The 17,236-nt window shown below is 40.9% G+C and overlaps 1 protein-coding gene across 1 annotated transcript; it reads right to left on the reverse strand.

Moving 5' to 3' along the window:
- Positions 1-205: 205 nt before the first annotated feature.
- On the reverse strand, positions 206-13,976 carry fam20a (FAM20A golgi associated secretory pathway pseudokinase). Its single transcript, XM_084740683.1, has 11 exons — positions 13,363-13,976; positions 10,402-10,595; positions 9,870-9,920; positions 8,447-8,525; positions 7,654-7,746; positions 4,907-5,022; positions 3,268-3,448; positions 2,134-2,243; positions 1,939-2,020; positions 1,790-1,849; positions 206-1,451 (listed from the first exon to the last, which is right to left on the reverse strand). The coding sequence occupies exons 1-11, from the start codon at positions 13,734-13,736 to the stop codon at positions 1,181-1,183; spliced, it is 1,611 nt and encodes a 536-aa protein (XP_084596809.1). The 5' UTR covers positions 13,737-13,976; the 3' UTR covers positions 206-1,180.
- Between the last annotated feature and the right edge of the window lie 3,260 nt (positions 13,977-17,236).

Genomic DNA, 17,236 nt, shown 5'->3' on the forward strand with positions numbered 1-17,236 from the left:
TCTCCCTGCTAATTTAAAATGTAATAAAAGGATAGTGCAGATAATATGAGATACTTATCGATACTCCATGTATTACCCACACTGTTATCTGTTTAAGTATAAGGGTGGTAAAGCGATGAAAACATACATGGAGTGTACACTTAAACTGATTTTTTTTTGGTGAACCTGCTTATTAAAAAGGTTCATCCAAAAAAAATTCAACATCGGTTTAAATGTACGCTATATTTAGAATATTTTCACCACTTTGCTTTGCAGTCCTTTCTTTATAGAAACCGCCACTATAAAAGCCAAATATCGCTCTCTCCAAACTAACCAAACGCCATCAGTGAAATCAGTGATTTTACCTCACAGAACACAGGAGCTGCAGGTCTACAGCTGCTCCAATCTGTTAGTTCGTTTCTGTTATTGTGTGACTTTGGTGAATCCGAACTATCCCTTTGAAACACTAAAGTCACACAAAAACACCAGTAAACTAACAGATCGGGGCAGCGGTAGGCCAGAAACTCCCTGGATCTGCACAGTAAAATGACTATGCGATATCTCGCCTGTGTAACGGTGGTTTCCTGTTGGAAAAGGCTGTCTGATGACAAAGTAAACCAGTGAATATATTCTAAAGATAGTGTACACTTAGACTTGATATAGAAATTTTTTAGGCGGACCTTTTTTAAGTGGCCAAAATACCTTTAGTGTCCACAGCAGTACATTCCTCAGCTTTCATGCTGGTGCTCCTCTCTGATTCTCCAAACTGTGAGCAAACCAGCTGCCATCTCCTGTAGGTAATACACTGACTAAAGACAAGTACCTCATACAACCCTAAATAATCCAAACTATCCCTTAAACCCCAAAATTACACTGACAAATGTAGGTGCACATGAAAAGTGAGAGCCCTGTCATAAAATGCACCCTTGGGGGACTTTATAAGCATGACAGAAACAGAAGGAAATAAAGGTATGGCTCTCTCTGTGTGATAGGAATTTTAGGCCTGCAGTGATTTCATGTTCTGAACCTCCACAAAGAGATTCTGCCCTTCTCTGACAAGCCCTTCTTGGCGATTTCCCAGCGTCTTCCATTTACGACTTGTTCCTTAAATCGAAACCATCTGAGTCTTGTTCGTTCACAAGGTGACTGTGCTTCATCATGAAGTCTTGCTGCTTTCTACGAGGAGCCGTTTCACCCTCTGTTACCTGACCTTTTTCGTGTCTGTGGCGACCTGAGGTTTGGCTGTGGATTTGACAAAGTCCTTGGTGATCACCTCGTCCTCGCCCAGCCTCCGGACGCAGCGCTGGACCACTCGCAGGACCTTCTGTAACCTGCGATCCAGCGCTGACAGGTGGGGCTCCGTCAGGATGGGCTGTAAAGGGTCTCCCTCCAGGGATTCCCTCATCACATCACTGAGCCTGTATTCTGCTCGGGCCAGGAGCTGGAGCCTCAGCAGTGTGGAGCGCTTTATTCTGAGGAAAGAGAGACGGGAAACTCATTTTCCTCCTGAAACGTCTTTGCTTCTTGAGAAATCAAACTAAGACTGGGTTGTCAGAGTTGTCAGAGTTTAGCAAAGCTAGGTTTAAAATGAGTAAATCCTGATTTAAAATAAAGCAGAGTTCTGTTAACAACTAAATCTCAGTTTAGTCAAATCAAAATTAGATTTTATTCAGCACGGAGATGCTTGGTTAGCCAAATTAAAATGAATGCATGAATAAATAAATAAATAAACAGAGTGCTATCGGGACCTATTAAGTATAAAAGAGGAGGAGATCTCCATTATAACTGCACTCTGTAACATTACACTTACATGCAGCACTGAGACAGTGGAGACAGGATGGACATCTCATCTTGAGAGTGTTTCCCAAACCTGAGCACAAGATGTGATGCAGAAATGAAACCACAACGCATCATTTCACAAAAAACAATATGTAATGTCGTGAGACATGTTTGCCTCACCCTCTGGCATTGTCCAAATGGAGGAGGAATCCCTCGTCCCCAAATTTGGTAAAAATCTCATAGTGGTGTCTGTCCATGTTGCCTGAAATGTAGGGTCAAACAGTTAGAAATACATATAGAGATGGTTCATGACAGTCAACGTTTTAGTGCATATGTGAGTAGTAGATGATGGTATTAGTTAGTGTTATAAAATACCTATGAGGAAGTCAAAGATGGACATGTCTATGATGTTGAGGAGTCTGTTGCCTGAGTTATAGGGATACAGCTGCTTTATGGTGTCACAGAAGAACGGATTCACTTCCCACCTTAAAAAAAACACAAATATAAATGACATAAGTGATATAATTCAAAAGTCTTAATCCAGGAGCTCTTTACTTTGTTTGGATGTTTTGTCTTTCTTTTGACCAGATGATTAAAACATTTCTTTTTTTAAAATTTACATTTGAAGCTTTGAATTCTCATCATATTTTATTAAGTCATCACCCTAAAAAAAGAAAGAAAGAAAGAAAAAGGAAAATTCTTGAACAAAATCCTCAATTTGAATAAAGCGAGTCACTGGATTAAATGTGCAAGTCACTTTTTATTAAAGGTCCAGTGTGTAAAATTTACTGATTTTTTTTTTTTTTTTAGCAGAATATGGTAGAAATGTAATATATTACTAATGTTTTCATGAGTGTTTAATCACCTAAAAATAAGAAATATTGTGTATTCATTACTTAGAATTAGCTGTTTCTATCTAAACACCCTCTGTTGATGACATCCTATATTAGAATTCTGCTTAAAACTGGTGGAAATGCGGACTGGTTTGCTAGATAGCAGCACGTCTCCAGGAATTTTGAATGGAAACGTCTCAAGAACCAGAGCTGATTTGGTAGAAAAGGGCCTTAATTTCATGAGCAACCTGCCCAGAGATTTATGGCACAAATCAAGAAGTCTGGTTCACAAACTGACTTCATACAGGTTACAAAAATAGTGGACGGTGTAGCAAAGAAAGAGAAAAAGGGAAAAATACAAAAAAAGAAAAAACCCCACCACTCTTTCTCCTCCTTTATTCTTAATTGGAAAAAGCTTTGACCAAAGAGGTAAACATCCAATTTGATTCAGCATCAACAGGATTTATGGGAGATCTGGTCTTTTATTTTATTTTGAAAACACTAGAATCTGACTGGAGGCCACCAACAGTCTTGACCACAGACGGATTATAGTTAGTAAAAGACAAAAAGGCAGTAAGTCATGTCAGTATTATAATACCGCAGTCTTCCCACTGAGCCACACTAGACAACATTTTATCAAGGATTATTCTATAAAATACAAACTTTGAGGTCTTACTCTTCTCGTCCGGTGAAGGTGTAGGAGCGTATCCAGGGGTTGGGGATGGAGATGCGGGGGGCGATGCTGAGGCCGGGCAGGTACGCAGACAGGGAGCCCTCCAGCAGGTCGGGGCCGCCGCACACCGCGTACTCCGTCTTACACACGTACAGACACTTGGCGAAGAAACACGTGTTGTTTGCTGTCGGGGAAGCAGAGCAAAATGGTGGAATACAAAATGAGATTCCTGCTCACATACAATTACATGGTTTTTGATCAGCTCTGCCTTTCCCGCCAACTCCGTGGTGTGTCACCAGCCAGAAAAACATCAAGCCAGAACCAAAATAACTCATGGATAGGCTTAAGTTCATACTGATGTGCTTTTTTAACAAGAATATGGGAATATGCTGTAGGTATTAAAGTGTCACTATAAATCAGATACTGGCCACGTAATTTTGTCATGAAATACGGAATAAACAAGTCACCATGTTGCTGAGCAAGGTCTTAATGCTGTTTCACCCCTGTCAGGAATAAAAACACCATTTATATTTGTTAGCATAGAGACTTAAAAAAGGAATAAAGTCCTTTCTGTTAATATTCTTGAACCACTTCTAGTAGAATATATGGTCTCAAACATGGACACTCTTTTTTAAAATATTTTTGGGTGCTTTCATTCGATAGCACAGCTGAAGAGAGAGTGGGGGACTACACTTATTCGCTTTAATAGCTTTCGCTTTGTTAAATACATAGATTGATACCACTCTCATATCTGTCTGTTAAATATGAAGCTAATAGTTACAGCCAGGAGACCGTTGATTTAACAGAGCTGTCTGAAAGTTAAAAAATCCTCCTACTTACACCTCTAAAGCTCCCAGACAAACAGATTATATTTTCTGTTTAATTCATACAAAAGCAAAATGTAACTCAACAACTTGTGTGTCGTCCTCACTTTTGAGCTGCGCCCAATATTCCACTCTAACATGCTATTTAGTGCACTAAAACAGTATCTGAGATTTTATTTTAGCATGTCCAAAACCTTAGCATGAACCTAATAGAGCACCAGGTGCATATATGGTGCTGTATTACAGCATGTATGCACTGGACACTACACCAGCATTAACATATATAATCTATATATAAATGTTGCTGGGCGTAATGTTTGTTTTTTTAAATTAATTCGTCATTGGCATGGGTTACCACAGTTACTTTCACAGTAGTAATACAATAACCACCCTGCAGGAGTGTTACCTAAAAAGCAAAGCTTTGTGTGTGGCAAGTGTCGTGTTGTACAACTCTTGATACACAATGCCTGCCACTTCTATTTGATTGGAAGACAATACGTTTAGTAGCTCTGAACGATCGGCCCCTCTCCCAAAAATATATATACTACATATAAAAGCATGTCGAACAAAAATACACATTTTCTTTATTTAGTGTATAGTATGTCGTTTTGGACACGGTGCAAGTCTTTATGCTAAGATAAACTAACTATAGGCTAACTGGTTGTACCTGTTAGCCTCATACTTGATGTACAAACACAAGAGTAGTATCAAACTTGTTGTCTCACTCTTGGCAAAAAAAAAAAAAGAAAGAAAGAAAAGTAAATTAATGTATTTCCCAAAATGTCAGACTCCTGCGGAAGAGGCCTGTGGTTGTTCACCTGGCGAGGTGAAGAAGACCGCTCGTAGGTCTTCGTTGTGGGTGACTTGGAGGACTTCTCCTGTGACGTTCACCAGCCTGCCAGCCACCGGCGGAACCCTCCGGAAATCCAGGATCCTGACAAACAGGTTGGTGAGGTCGATTTAAATACCACTTAAATCACCTGGGTTTCACATGTCAGAAAAGGTTGACACAGTTCATGCTTGTATAAATTCAATGTAAATGTAACGTGAACCCCCTGCAGATGATGGTATCTTTATCTCCGTCTCTGCACCTCATTTCACATGAGCCTGCTGTTCGTTTTCTACTGATTCTTATCAGTGAACGTTCCCTCTTGTCAGTCTCCATGCTGTATAATTTATCTGGCTGGGTTCATATACACTATCAAGAGCTTATTCCTCCCCGAGGGCCACATTTCAGTCAAGTCTCACAAACAGTAATCAAACAACAATCAGTGTGAAGCTGAATGGCTGTTTCTCAAATCGTCAGCATTCTCCAACTGCTGATTGCTAGCATAATGATAAGGGCTTCTGGCAGCCAGCACAAACACAACAGAGACACAGCACACCGCCACAGATTAAAATACACCGCTATAAATTAAAAAAAAAAAAACAGGGAGCATGGAGACATGATCTGTCTGTCTTAATTGTGTCTGGTGACAGAAACTGTTAATGATTCTTAAACTTGAAAGTCTGATAGATATTAAAAATATAAACAGATATACAGCTTAATAATAACTGTGTGGAATTAGAGTGGGTGATTGAGTTGTTGACGTGGCGCTCCTGTTGTTTTCTGTTTCGTGTGGTGAAGCGATGACATATGATTGTGTGTGGCTTCTTAGTAATGATAGCGTCTAGCTCGGATGAGAGTGAATCACTTCACCTCAGCTGATGTGCAATTACACAAAAGACGTGTGTGTTCCTGTGTTTGTCCATAGTCTGTGGTTTATGCTGATCAGCTAGTTTGGAAATCCTGGGCTGGGCACCCATGTTGTAATCTTTGTGTGGGCTGGGTGGTTTAATTGTTGGCACCAAAAGACTTAGTTTTAATTTATACCTATTTGTTGTAAGACCACCAGGATTTTTTTTAGAGGTCCGCTGTGTAAGATTTAATGGATTTATTGTCAGAATATGGCAGAAATGGAATATAGCCTTAATATTCATCAGTATGTAAGAAGAAGAATGTAAAGAATGGTTGTTTTTGCATCACCTTGGAGGGAGCTGTTTGTATCTACAGTACACGTATCTACAGTAACCCAGTAAGGACAAACCAAACACCAACTCTTCTGTGTTTTTACGTCCACTGTAGGTCGCTTGGAAGGGGAGGTGAGGCAGGATGCCACTAAATATGCTAGATGTCACTAAATCCTACACGCTGGTCATTTAAACGACATGCATTTTGTGTCTCTTCAACAGTTGTATGCTATTACAAGAAAGTTGCGTCTGCTTCTTTAAAAAGACAATCTAATTTCATCATGACATGATAAAATAGAATGTTTTTGGTCATTTCGGTCAAATTTTACCATATAAATGTCAACAACTAAGAGTTTACGCTAATCAGGGCTGCAACTAGCCACATATATAAATCTGTTCAATTAATCAATAAATTACTCAATCTTTTAATCCCAGTCTTCAAACTGCTTCATTTGTTGTTCCAGTAGTCCAAAACCCACAGACTCTTCATGTAATATCATAGAAAGAAAGCCGCACATCCTCACATTTAAGAAGCTGGAACCAGCAAATGTTTGACATTTTTGCTTGAAAAACGACTGAAATAATTTCTCAAGTTTCACAATAGTTTGCGACTAATTTTTTTTTTTCGATTGATTAATCAATTAATCAGATGATCATTGCAGTTCTAAAGCTAATGGCACTATGAGGCTGCAGAGTGGTGCTTTGAGCTAAATGCTAGCATCAGTGTGCTAACGTGCTTAAAATGAAAATGCTAAGATGCTGATGCAAAGCAGACTTATCAGTCACTATGTTTACCAACTTAGTTTAGCATATTAGGATGCTAACATTTGGTAATTAGCACTAAACAAAAAGTAAAGCTGATGACGATGGGAATGTTATTAGTTTTGCGGGTATTTAGCCGCTGGATAAATAAAATTTGGACCTGGTGATGGCGCTAGATGACAAGTCAGTGGATCTCAAAGTGGAAAGTGTGGCAGTCCATCCAGTAAGTGTTGACACATTTCACTCAAACCACAAATGTTAACTTCATAGTGGTACTAGAGACAAAGTCAGGGGATCACCAGAGTCAGTGGGATTCGTCCTCTGGTGATCATGAATGTCAATAAGAAAAAAAAAAGGAAACCTTCCAATAATTGTTGAGATATTTTAGTCTGGACCAAAGTGGTGCACCAACAGACCAACATTGCCATTTTTACTACACCCTACATTCCTACAAATGGTCATCATTTAAATTACAGGCATGTTACTGCTGTGCACAAATATTTAACCATTAATGACTATTTTTTACTTGCTGTTTTTAGTTTTACATTTGCGTCACAGATTGTACTTTTAAAATAAAGGGCCCAAAGAAAACCATTTGCAGCGCTTCAGTGTGCACCAGAACCATATCTGGGAGCAATAAAATGACAGATGTGCAACAACAACCAAAATTACCCCTGAGCACCACTACCACATAAATTCACGGAGAGACCACTTAAAATCACAGAGTGTGACTGAGATGATAGTAAAACAGGAAAAACAAGTGAGTGATAAAAAATGAAGTGAAAGGCTGCACCTGTCCAGGTGGAAGGCAGCAATCTCTGCATTGTGTCTCTGGAAATCGACAAAGTAGAAGAAGTCGTCTGGAGTCTCCTCGTCCCTCTGCTGCCTGACACACGCACACGCACACGCACACACACACACACACACACACACACACACACACACACACACACAGTGATCAAGCTGTCAGTTCAATAGTGTGTAGTATATAATCAACACAACAGATCCTATCATTTTAACAGATACTAGATGATTTAGCCTGACATAAATAAAATGAGATAATATATACTGTAATATACTGTTATGTGACTTCATGAAGATTTAATGGACACCAACTTGGATTGCAGAACCGCTGTGCTGTATAGAGTGCTTACACCTATGGTATATAGTTAGAATTATAGTATTTTTGTGCCTCTCGTTCCCTCGTCTCAAAGTCAGTGGGTTTTCTGAATGGGTGTTTGGTTAAATGTGTAAAATAAGGTATGTGGTTTTATATGTCTTAAGTTGCTGTTCTGTTATGTTATGTTGATGCTGATGACATATTGTGATCATTTTATGATTTGTTACAGTAAATATATTATATATTTCCCCTTTAAGTATAATAAACTTTTGTTCCCCCCAGAGCTTATTCTGCAATAATCCAAAAGCCGATGGAAAAATACCACTGACTTATTGTGAAGGCCATCACAGCGATGTTAGCTTCTGGGCTAACCTACAAGAAAACGCAATGCTTTGGGCACCAGCATAAAAATCCATATTTGTCTGGTACAAACCAGGGACTCATCAAATGTGGATTCAGTCCTCACCTCATTGGCTTAAACATGGCTTTAGCAAAGTTTTGCATCTTCAGAGCCAGTTTCAGGTGATGTCCACTGGGCTTCACAACTAGAGCAGAAGGACGGAAAGAGAAAGACACGTTCTGGTATTCAACAAAAAACAACTTTATGTCACACTTTTCCTTTATATTATGAAGAAACTGACTGTCCGTTTAGATTGTGTCAACTTTTGTGTTTAAGAAAAGTAAACAGTGAGCATCAGGTAACTGAAGCAGTGTTTGTTTTGTTTGCTTAAAGCCCCAGAGGCCAGTTCTAACTGGAATATGTTCTGGATCTGCCTGTTCCCTGTGATAAAGTAATTGGGGGTTGGTCACACAGCTTGCGCTCTGCTCTCTCAGCAGACTCGTGTTCCTCTCTCTCTCTGTCTGGCTGTATATTATGTCACAGCAGTAGGCCAGACTAACCACACACACGTCTCCCCCCCTGCTGCATTTCTGTCAAACTCCAGGACTATTAATAGTTAACAATCATATAAAGGTTTACAATAACTTTTTTTTTTGGAAATGAATGAAAAGAGGAGCAAACTGGCATCAACAGTCCTTGTGGCCGATGAACACTGTCGGCCTTCAGTTACTGAAATAATGAGAAAGTCTCTTGGGGTTAAATTTAAACCGGCGGTACGGATTGTTTTGTTGCATTTCTTCTTGGCAGTGAATGATGTTTGCGTGGTCACTGCACTGGTGAGACAGGACAAAAAAATGTGAGAGAGCAGTGAACATTGTTTGCAATAAAATATAAAACATGCAAATGTTTTAGACTGAAATTATGAAAAATTAGAGCTCTTTTTGACAATCGAAATTAGCTTTAATGTCCATATTTCTGCATGAAAAAGTATACTAAAACCTTTACACATGCATTTGTTAGTCAATTAGCCAATAGCTAGCTGCATCAGTTTCTTTTCTCGACACAATAATGTCTATCAAATGTAGCTTTTTCAATTATCCATCCATACATTTGCAGCTTTAGCTTGCGTGCTGCTCAGATGTACAGTAGGAGGACTGTGTAGGTGGCAGCTGGTGTGTAGGTTGAAGCGCTGGAAACGCTGGCTTCCCTCGGAGCACGCAGACTTCAAACATTTAATTAAGAGCTCTGCCTTTGAACGCGAATGAACGCCCCAGAGCAAGTGTCTCATACAGGCCGACAAATCTGAATTTTGGTGCCAAATGAAAACAAAATCCTCACTATCAGAAAGGCAGCAGTGTGTTCGTGTGTTTGATGGTACTGCCGAGCACAGCGGAAAAGACAGGAACAAAAAGAGGGAAACAAAGGGGCCAGTCAGCGATCGAACAATCCTGCTGTTACACGCTGTACACAAATAAAAAGCTACACAATGTGAGATAAAAGGACATCGAAACCCAAACAGATATAGAGGCTTGTGGTGAACTGACCATACCTTGGGTACAATCACATGCTCCTTTAAGGGCCTTCTCATCTTGGGTGTAATCTGGAAGAGTGAAGAGTAATTGACTTTTTAGCTAACTAGCAAACAATAAAGTGTTCTGTTGACTTTTCAGCTAGCATTTTCTTAAGGACTCCAATGGAGCTGAAGGTTTACATTAACACATTTACAGCAATAAACTTGGATTAACTAGACTGAGATTAATCAGAAAACTGCTCTTTTATTTTATGGCACACAGGGATATTGTTGTGTGGCACAAAACAGAAAGAGGGTGCTGTTTTAGTGCAAACAGAACCGAACGTTAGGAGTTTCTCAAAATTTTAAATCATTAAAAGAAGATAAAAAAAGAACAACAGAGAAATTTGTTCTCTATTTTAACTCAAGCTGAAATACAGTAGTTTTGCTCCAAATTACATCAAGCAGTGATAATTAATTTGACACTAACATACAGATGTTTTCATTGCCATCCATCCATCCATCCATCCATCCATCCATCCATCCATCCATCCATCCATCCATCCATCACCTGCACCGATGACAGTCATGCTCTGCATCTCTTTGAGGAGCTGTGGGATAGCAGGATCATCACGGGAGTACAGAGCATAACGGTTTATTCCCAGGTGAAACTTCAGCCAGCTGGCATCGGGGTCAAAGGTCACTTCGTGTTCAGTCACAGTGATGTTAGACGCAGCAGCTGCCTCACTGTAGAGTTTCATGTGTCTGAGGAGTGAGATGTCAAACAGAGATTAACCGTAGGGAACAGTTGGGATATGCAAAGTGCACCATGTTAGATCAACTACAATGAGGCAGCCGACTCTTTAAACCTCTCTGTCGTTCTTTGGTTACAGAAAGAGACCAGAGCTCCCTGTCTCTGTTGTTGCTAAACCTGGATTGCCAAGATTTTAAAAAATCCACTGCTTGGGCATCACTTCTAACAACATTTTGTAAAGGCAGTATTTTATTTTGGAAAGACCACAGATTTGGAGCAGTACTTGGTGCCAGAAATCTGTGGCAAAGTGCAGTCAAGAGGTTTTCTTTGCAGCAGGTCCTACAAGAATGTGTTTAAAACAAAAGAGGATGGGAGGAACTGCATGAGGACACAGACATTCAGTGAATTCATTATGCACGCTCTGTTTTATAACTTGTTTTATTTGCCAATTTCCCCATGTGGTCCAGTTTTATTAGTTATCTTATGGGTTTTCTGTTGTTTTAAAAAGCACTTGTAACAAAATTCTGAATTTCCACAGCCTCCTCTTCTCTCTGCTATACTTAAAGCTTGAGCAAGAATAATCTGAGACTAAAACAAATCAGTCTGCGGTGAGCGGGGGCACTACATCGCCAAAGCTGACCGCACTGAATGGGACAGTCATCTCCCAACCCAAACAAACTCCATCACGGGCTGGTTGAAGCGCCGAGATGATAGAGCGAAGGGCTATAAATACAAGTTTGTTCATTGGTCATCCTACGGAGCCATCAGTCACCCAGCGAGCTCAAATGACAGATCAGCAAAGACAAAGTCATTGTTTAACAAGTGCCAAGTCAAGGCAGACAAGTCTGGAGTCAAGTCCCAAGTCCGACACTTTGAGTTTCAAGCCCTAAACAAGTCAGTGTAACACTGAGTTTCCAGCCTCATTGATTTACAAAGTTGTTTAGCTGGTAGGCTAACATAAGCTAAGCATTAGCTCCCTAACTATGCTGAGAGTCTCGACTTACTGTTCTTTGTGCAACTTTAAGGTTGAATAAAGTTTGAAGTAATTGTGTCTGTCTGTCAAAAAATACAGATGGACATGGACAAATGCTGACAATGAATAGCTTTAAAGTTAGTAAATGTACAATATATAAATTCTGACACTAGGGGTCGCATTAAATAACAAACGACAGTTTGATAATGACATGAAGTGGCATGGGATCATGGCAATTGTTATCTTCACTTTTAAATAACCACCATAGCTGATAAAAATCTGTCATAACTCAGAAATCATGTTCATGGTAACTTATGGTGACTTATTCTGTGTTTCCCCAGAAGTTATAGCAACTAGCCAGCAACAGCTTGCAGGAAACGCACCATCTTCAATAAAGTACAGACCTCTGAGGGTTTGAACATTGTTGGAAACATTTAGGATAATGTAAGTGTACAGCTCAGCAAAATATATGACGTGTTTAATGTGTTTAGACATTTTAATTACAAAGTGTTACGTATACTAGCTTTAAATAACATACTTTTTAATCTTTGGGCTTGGGAAGGCATAAAGTATTTTCAAGTCGAAATGCTCATTTAAAGGTGTGCCACTGTAGCTCAGTTGGCAGAGCACCCCATGTATTGAGGCTATCAGTCCGTCTCCTGCCTGTGGTCCTTTGCTGCATGTCATCCTTTCCGTCTCTACCCCCTTTCCCGTCATATCGCCAGCTGTCCCTATTAAATAAAGGCAAAAAATAATGTTAAAAACTACCACAGGTAAAATGAGGTCATTGGTGTTAAAGTCCAAGTCGAGTTGGAAGTCTTTCTTGATTTTGTAATGTTGAGTCTGAATCAACAAATTTGTGACTCAAGTCTGACTCGAGTTGAAGTCGGGTAATTCGAGTCCACACCTCTTGTAATCAAGACAATAGATGAGTGCAGATCACAGAGTGTAGAGTCACACAGGAGATAACAAAAAAGGAAGTGGAGAATGTTTCTGTCTCTTGCAACGTTTGCCAGGAGGGACACACAGAGATGAGTCTATTTGCATGCTGAACATGGAGATGTAACTGTTCATTTGAGCAGCCCCTAACAAAAAGCTCTCCTAGGTGTGTTTGTTGCAGTGTTGAGATGCTGTTGCAAGATCTTGCAAGTCTTAAACAAGCCTTTGGGCACTCCATTGTTTTGGGTTTTTCGTTACAAAGCAGCAGAGAGAGGAGATCCATTGCTCATATTTTTCTTCTTATTTTCCAGCGTAAGAGCCCAAAGTCTGTATCTCTCAGAGGGAGTGCACTGTGCCGGGACAGACAGACAGCCTCCTGAGCCAAGACAGCTACGGCTCCCACAGATTAAGATGGGCTTGAACAGCTTTAAATCCTTGTTTACCTTAAAAAGAGCGCTCCAGACGCGAGCGCTCAGTATGACATGTTTGTGAGGGTTTTTCTGCCACCAGCCCACTTGACATTTATACTTTTCATGACGCACAGAATTGTCTACACATCCTGACGTCTCTCTGTGGGTGTACATCTGTTATCATCCACAAATGCACAAGTGTGTTTATGCGAATGGATGTGTGTTTGCATCCGTCTGCTGTGGGTTTGGCCACAATGTCAGTGACCCTGCCCCTTGACCACAGTCAGCTCCCAACACGTGCTTCCACAGAGAGATCTTCTTTCACAATAAAGTTGAGTAACACTAGCAAAAGTCACATTTAGTTACTCACCAGTTGTTGCACAATAAACTGCAGTGTGAACAAAATGAGCAAATATGTGATCTTTAAAATCTCGAAAAATGACACCAGAAACTGACCTTTCCCAGCGTGACACCTTCCTCCGGTAATACTCCATCAGCTGCTCCACCTGCAGCAGCCTCTCCTCCGGCCCCAGTGCTGGAGTCTGGATGTTGTAAAGATGGTGAGCAAACAGCCTACCCAGCTTCGAGCCCCCATCAGCAGGCTCAGATGTGGTGCCATCCAGGGGTGGCAAAGAAGTCCAGTTGGACAGCTGCGGGGTGGCGAGCCCCCCGTGCCTTGGTAGGGTGAGATTGCTGGGCCCACATGAGCAAAAGTGTCCCCCTGATCCTTGCCCCACGCTCCGCAGCTTTGGCAAGAGGATGAAGTAGAGGTCAGCGGAGAAGATGGCAGTGAGAGTCACAGCTAAGAAGAGACGGTCTCTCCTCATCATTGTCACAGAGGAAAGAGGGGAACAGTGAAACCGAAGAAAGTCCTGACTATGTGCTCCGGAGAGTGCAAGGCATCACTTGTCGGCTGCTTCCAGTTTCTCACACACACACAGCCAGCCAGCCAGGCAGAGGCGAGAGGTAAGCAGTCAGAGGTTTGGTCCAAGTCTCTCTCTTTCTCTTCTCTATCTGTGTGTTTCAGTTGGTTCCTCCCAGCCTCACTTCTCCTCCTCCTCCTCCTCCTCCTCCTCCTCCTCCTCCTCCTTCCTTGGCAGCAACTGAAGACAGCGCCGAGCTGAGAGCGAGCATGTGTTTGCAACAGTCACTGACAGTTCGGCTGCTTCCAGGGACCTGCTGCTCTGAGGACAAGAGCGTGTGTGAGATAGAGGGAGAGAGTAGAGAGGGAGTGTGTGCACACTGTGGGTGTGTACATGCAGGTGTGTACACAAACATCAGTTGCACTTCATTTTACAGTACACAGCAGTACTTTGCATCAAATTACACAAACACTAGAAATAACATTCTTTATTAGGCATTAAACAAACACAACTATAACCAACTATATCTATAAATTAGACTCTATACACCCAACGGTACTGTAAACTAAAGTGTAATGTTGTCCACTGTTAAACCCTCATTAGACAACAGAAGTGTACTGTAAATAAAATATATGTTAACCAGGTCTACAAAGTAAAGGCTAAAATTTTAGAGGTAGATGAATATTTTATCCATGGGTGACTGCACAGACTTATTGGAATACTGTCATCAGATAATGTAATTTGATCAGAGAAGTACACATCAGTCTTAGATACAATTGTATGAGACCAACCAAAGGATGAGTGTTTCATGTTGCAGATATGTGATTTCACTTTAATTTATAGTACAGTTCTGTTGTAATGTATCCCTAATTATCCTCTAACATCCTCTAACTTTGTAACATGTCCCTTGTTACCTTCTATGAAAGTTTAATAAGCCTGTAATAAATGGTCTAATACTGTCTAAGAACATTTTTTCTAGCATTCATCTAATTTAATACACATTGTTATATCTAATGTTATGTGTGAGTGTGTGACTTGCCTTGACATCCCTTTTTTCCCAAGAAGGTGTGGAGACAAGAATCCCTTCCGTCTGTCATCTTCCAGTCTCCTCCTCGCTCCACCTCATTAAGTCTTCTTTTACTCCTCCTCCATCTCATCAAATCTTCCCTCCTCCTCCTCCTCCTCCTCCTCCCATCCCATGCTTCATGTCATCCCTGCGTTAAACCTCCTTGCTCCTCTGTCATCTTCTTCCTCCTTCTCTTTCCCTTTCTCCTCTCTGTCTGTGCCTTATTTCGCCACAGACCTCCTGTCTGTTTTGCTCTAGGCAAAAATTCCCAGCTGCGCTCTCCTTCCTGCTGCAGTTCCCACACATGAATCCTTCACTTTCTCCCTGTCACGCTGATCTACAAAGAGACGCAAGTTCAGAAAAGGCAGCTCTGGAAAAAAAAAAAAAAAGTTCTTGCACAACTTCAAATGTGGAAACACGCAGGGAAAAATAACACCTCCCCTCGTTCACAGGCCACCTTTTCTGTACTCACTCCCTCTCCGATTCCTGTGAAAACATACAGCGTATAAATTACGATCGCAGCTTGTTGCCCGTTTCGGCTCTAAAAGCCCTAAGCAGCTTTATACTGAAGCAACGAAGATCTCACAGGGCATTTCCCAGCCTGCATCTGCGCTGTTGTTACTGTGGTATTTTGGAACATCTGTCGTCTGTTTGGGTGTGTGTGTGTGTGTGTGTGTGTGTGTGTGTGTGTGTGTGTGTGTGTGTGGAAGTCTGGTGAAATTACGCATTAATGTCTGGGAGTTGTTCTCCAGGGTGTTTTATCCTCTCTGAAGAGAAAACAGGCTGAGAGAAGTCTGATGTTGGAAATCAGCGAAAGGGAGCTTTAACCTGCCATTTAGCCAGAAGAGCTTCTGTTTTGCCTCCCTGCACACACACACACACACACACACACACACACACACACACACACACACACACACACACACACACACACACACACACACATTCATGCATGGTCTAAGTGGGTGACTGCATCCTGTAAGGTTTGTTTTTTTGAGGACTACAGCTACAAAAACAAAAAGAGATGGATTTGATGTGCATTTGACCCAAATGCGTGCTTTTATACAAGCAGAAACCACATTTTTCACAACCGAATGAGCTTTCCATTCTAAGTCTCTGTCGATTATGTGGTCTCTTCAAACTGTATTTTCAAGCTGACTTTGAGGCAAAATATCACACAACTAAAAGTTCTACTGTGGACCTGCAGGGACAACAAACTGGGAAATGTATGAATATACATGTAGCTACAGATAAGAAATGTGCTGCTGTGGTTTGAGGTTAGGTATTTTAGACCATTAAGAAGAGGTCCACCTAAAAACATCTATATCAATTTAAGTTTACACTATATAGAATATTTTCACTGCTTTATTTTGACAGAAACAATAGTTTTTGATGGGAAGCCACTGTTATACAAGCCGAATATCACTCTGTCCAAACCAACCAAACCCTACAGGCACAATCTGTCATTTTACCTTGCAGAACACATGTGTGACTTTGGTGAATCTGAATTATCCCTTTAAATCGTAGTCACACAATAACACAAACAAACAGATCGAGGCAGCGGTAGCTCAGTAACTCTGTGTTCTGTGTGATAAAATTACCAATTTTGCCTGTGGAGTTGTTCTGTGTTGGTTTGAAGAGAGCAATATCTGGCATCTTTAACATCTGTTTCCTGTCAAAAAAGGCCGCCTAATGGCAAAGTAAACAGTTGAACATATTCTAAATATGGTATAAACTTAACCTGATAGATTTTTTTTTAGGTGAACACTGTAATTTGTTAAAATACTGTACCTTTTTCTTCTGACCCTGTCCACAGCAGTACATTGCTTAGATTCTATGCTGGTACATTGAGTGACTGATTATATAATCTGCACTATCCCTTCAATATCAAATCTGACAACACAACACATTTGGTATAATTCAGTTGGTTTGAGTTTCGAGATGCCTGAGGGGGCAAAAGTGCAAACTAGATGTCTTGCCCTGTTTGTCCCAGCTGTGTCTGTTTGTATTTATCTCCGAGACACAAACTGGAGAGAGGGCTCTGCTCTTGCTTCCTCCCCCGCTAAAACATCCAGACCGGTGCTTAAAATAACCCGCTTTTTAGGGATGAGCAGGCAAACACATGCAAAGAAGTGCAAAATCGAATATGGAAAGACAACAAGCAAAAATAGGACATTGAGTCCTGCGTCACCAATTTGTGCAATTCGGCAGACCTGTGATGATAAGTGCAGGGTGGCTTGTGTTGAGATAAATGGGTAGGATGGCTCACGTGTCTGTCTGAATGACCCAGAAGTCTCAAGTATCAGGAAATTGCATGCTGCTGATAAAAGAACAACAATCAGAGCTGCTGTTTCACAACTAGAAGGGAAACATGTACAGCTAAAATGATTTTAAAGCAGTA

The sequence above is a fragment of the Lutjanus erythropterus genome, chromosome 17 (genome assembly GCF_056507025.1).
Source record: "Lutjanus erythropterus isolate fLutEry1 chromosome 17, fLutEry1.hap2, whole genome shotgun sequence".
NCBI lineage: Eukaryota > Metazoa > Chordata > Actinopteri > Lutjaniformes > Lutjanidae > Lutjanus > Lutjanus erythropterus.

Excerpts from the sequence above, each read along its gene's own strand:
- fam20a (XM_084740683.1), bottom strand. The coding sequence starts at position 13,736 with ATGATGAGGAGAGACCGTCTCTTCTTAGCTGTGACTCTCACTGCCATC. Across the intron at positions 7,747-8,446 it reads GCCATGTTTAAGCCAATGAG|GCAGCAGAGGGACGAGGAGA; the intron begins GTGAGGACTGAA and ends TGCGTGTGTCAG. Across the intron at positions 5,023-7,653 it reads GCTGCCTTCCACCTGGACAG|GATCCTGGATTTCCGGAGGG; the intron begins GTGCAGCCTTTC and ends CCTGTTTGTCAG.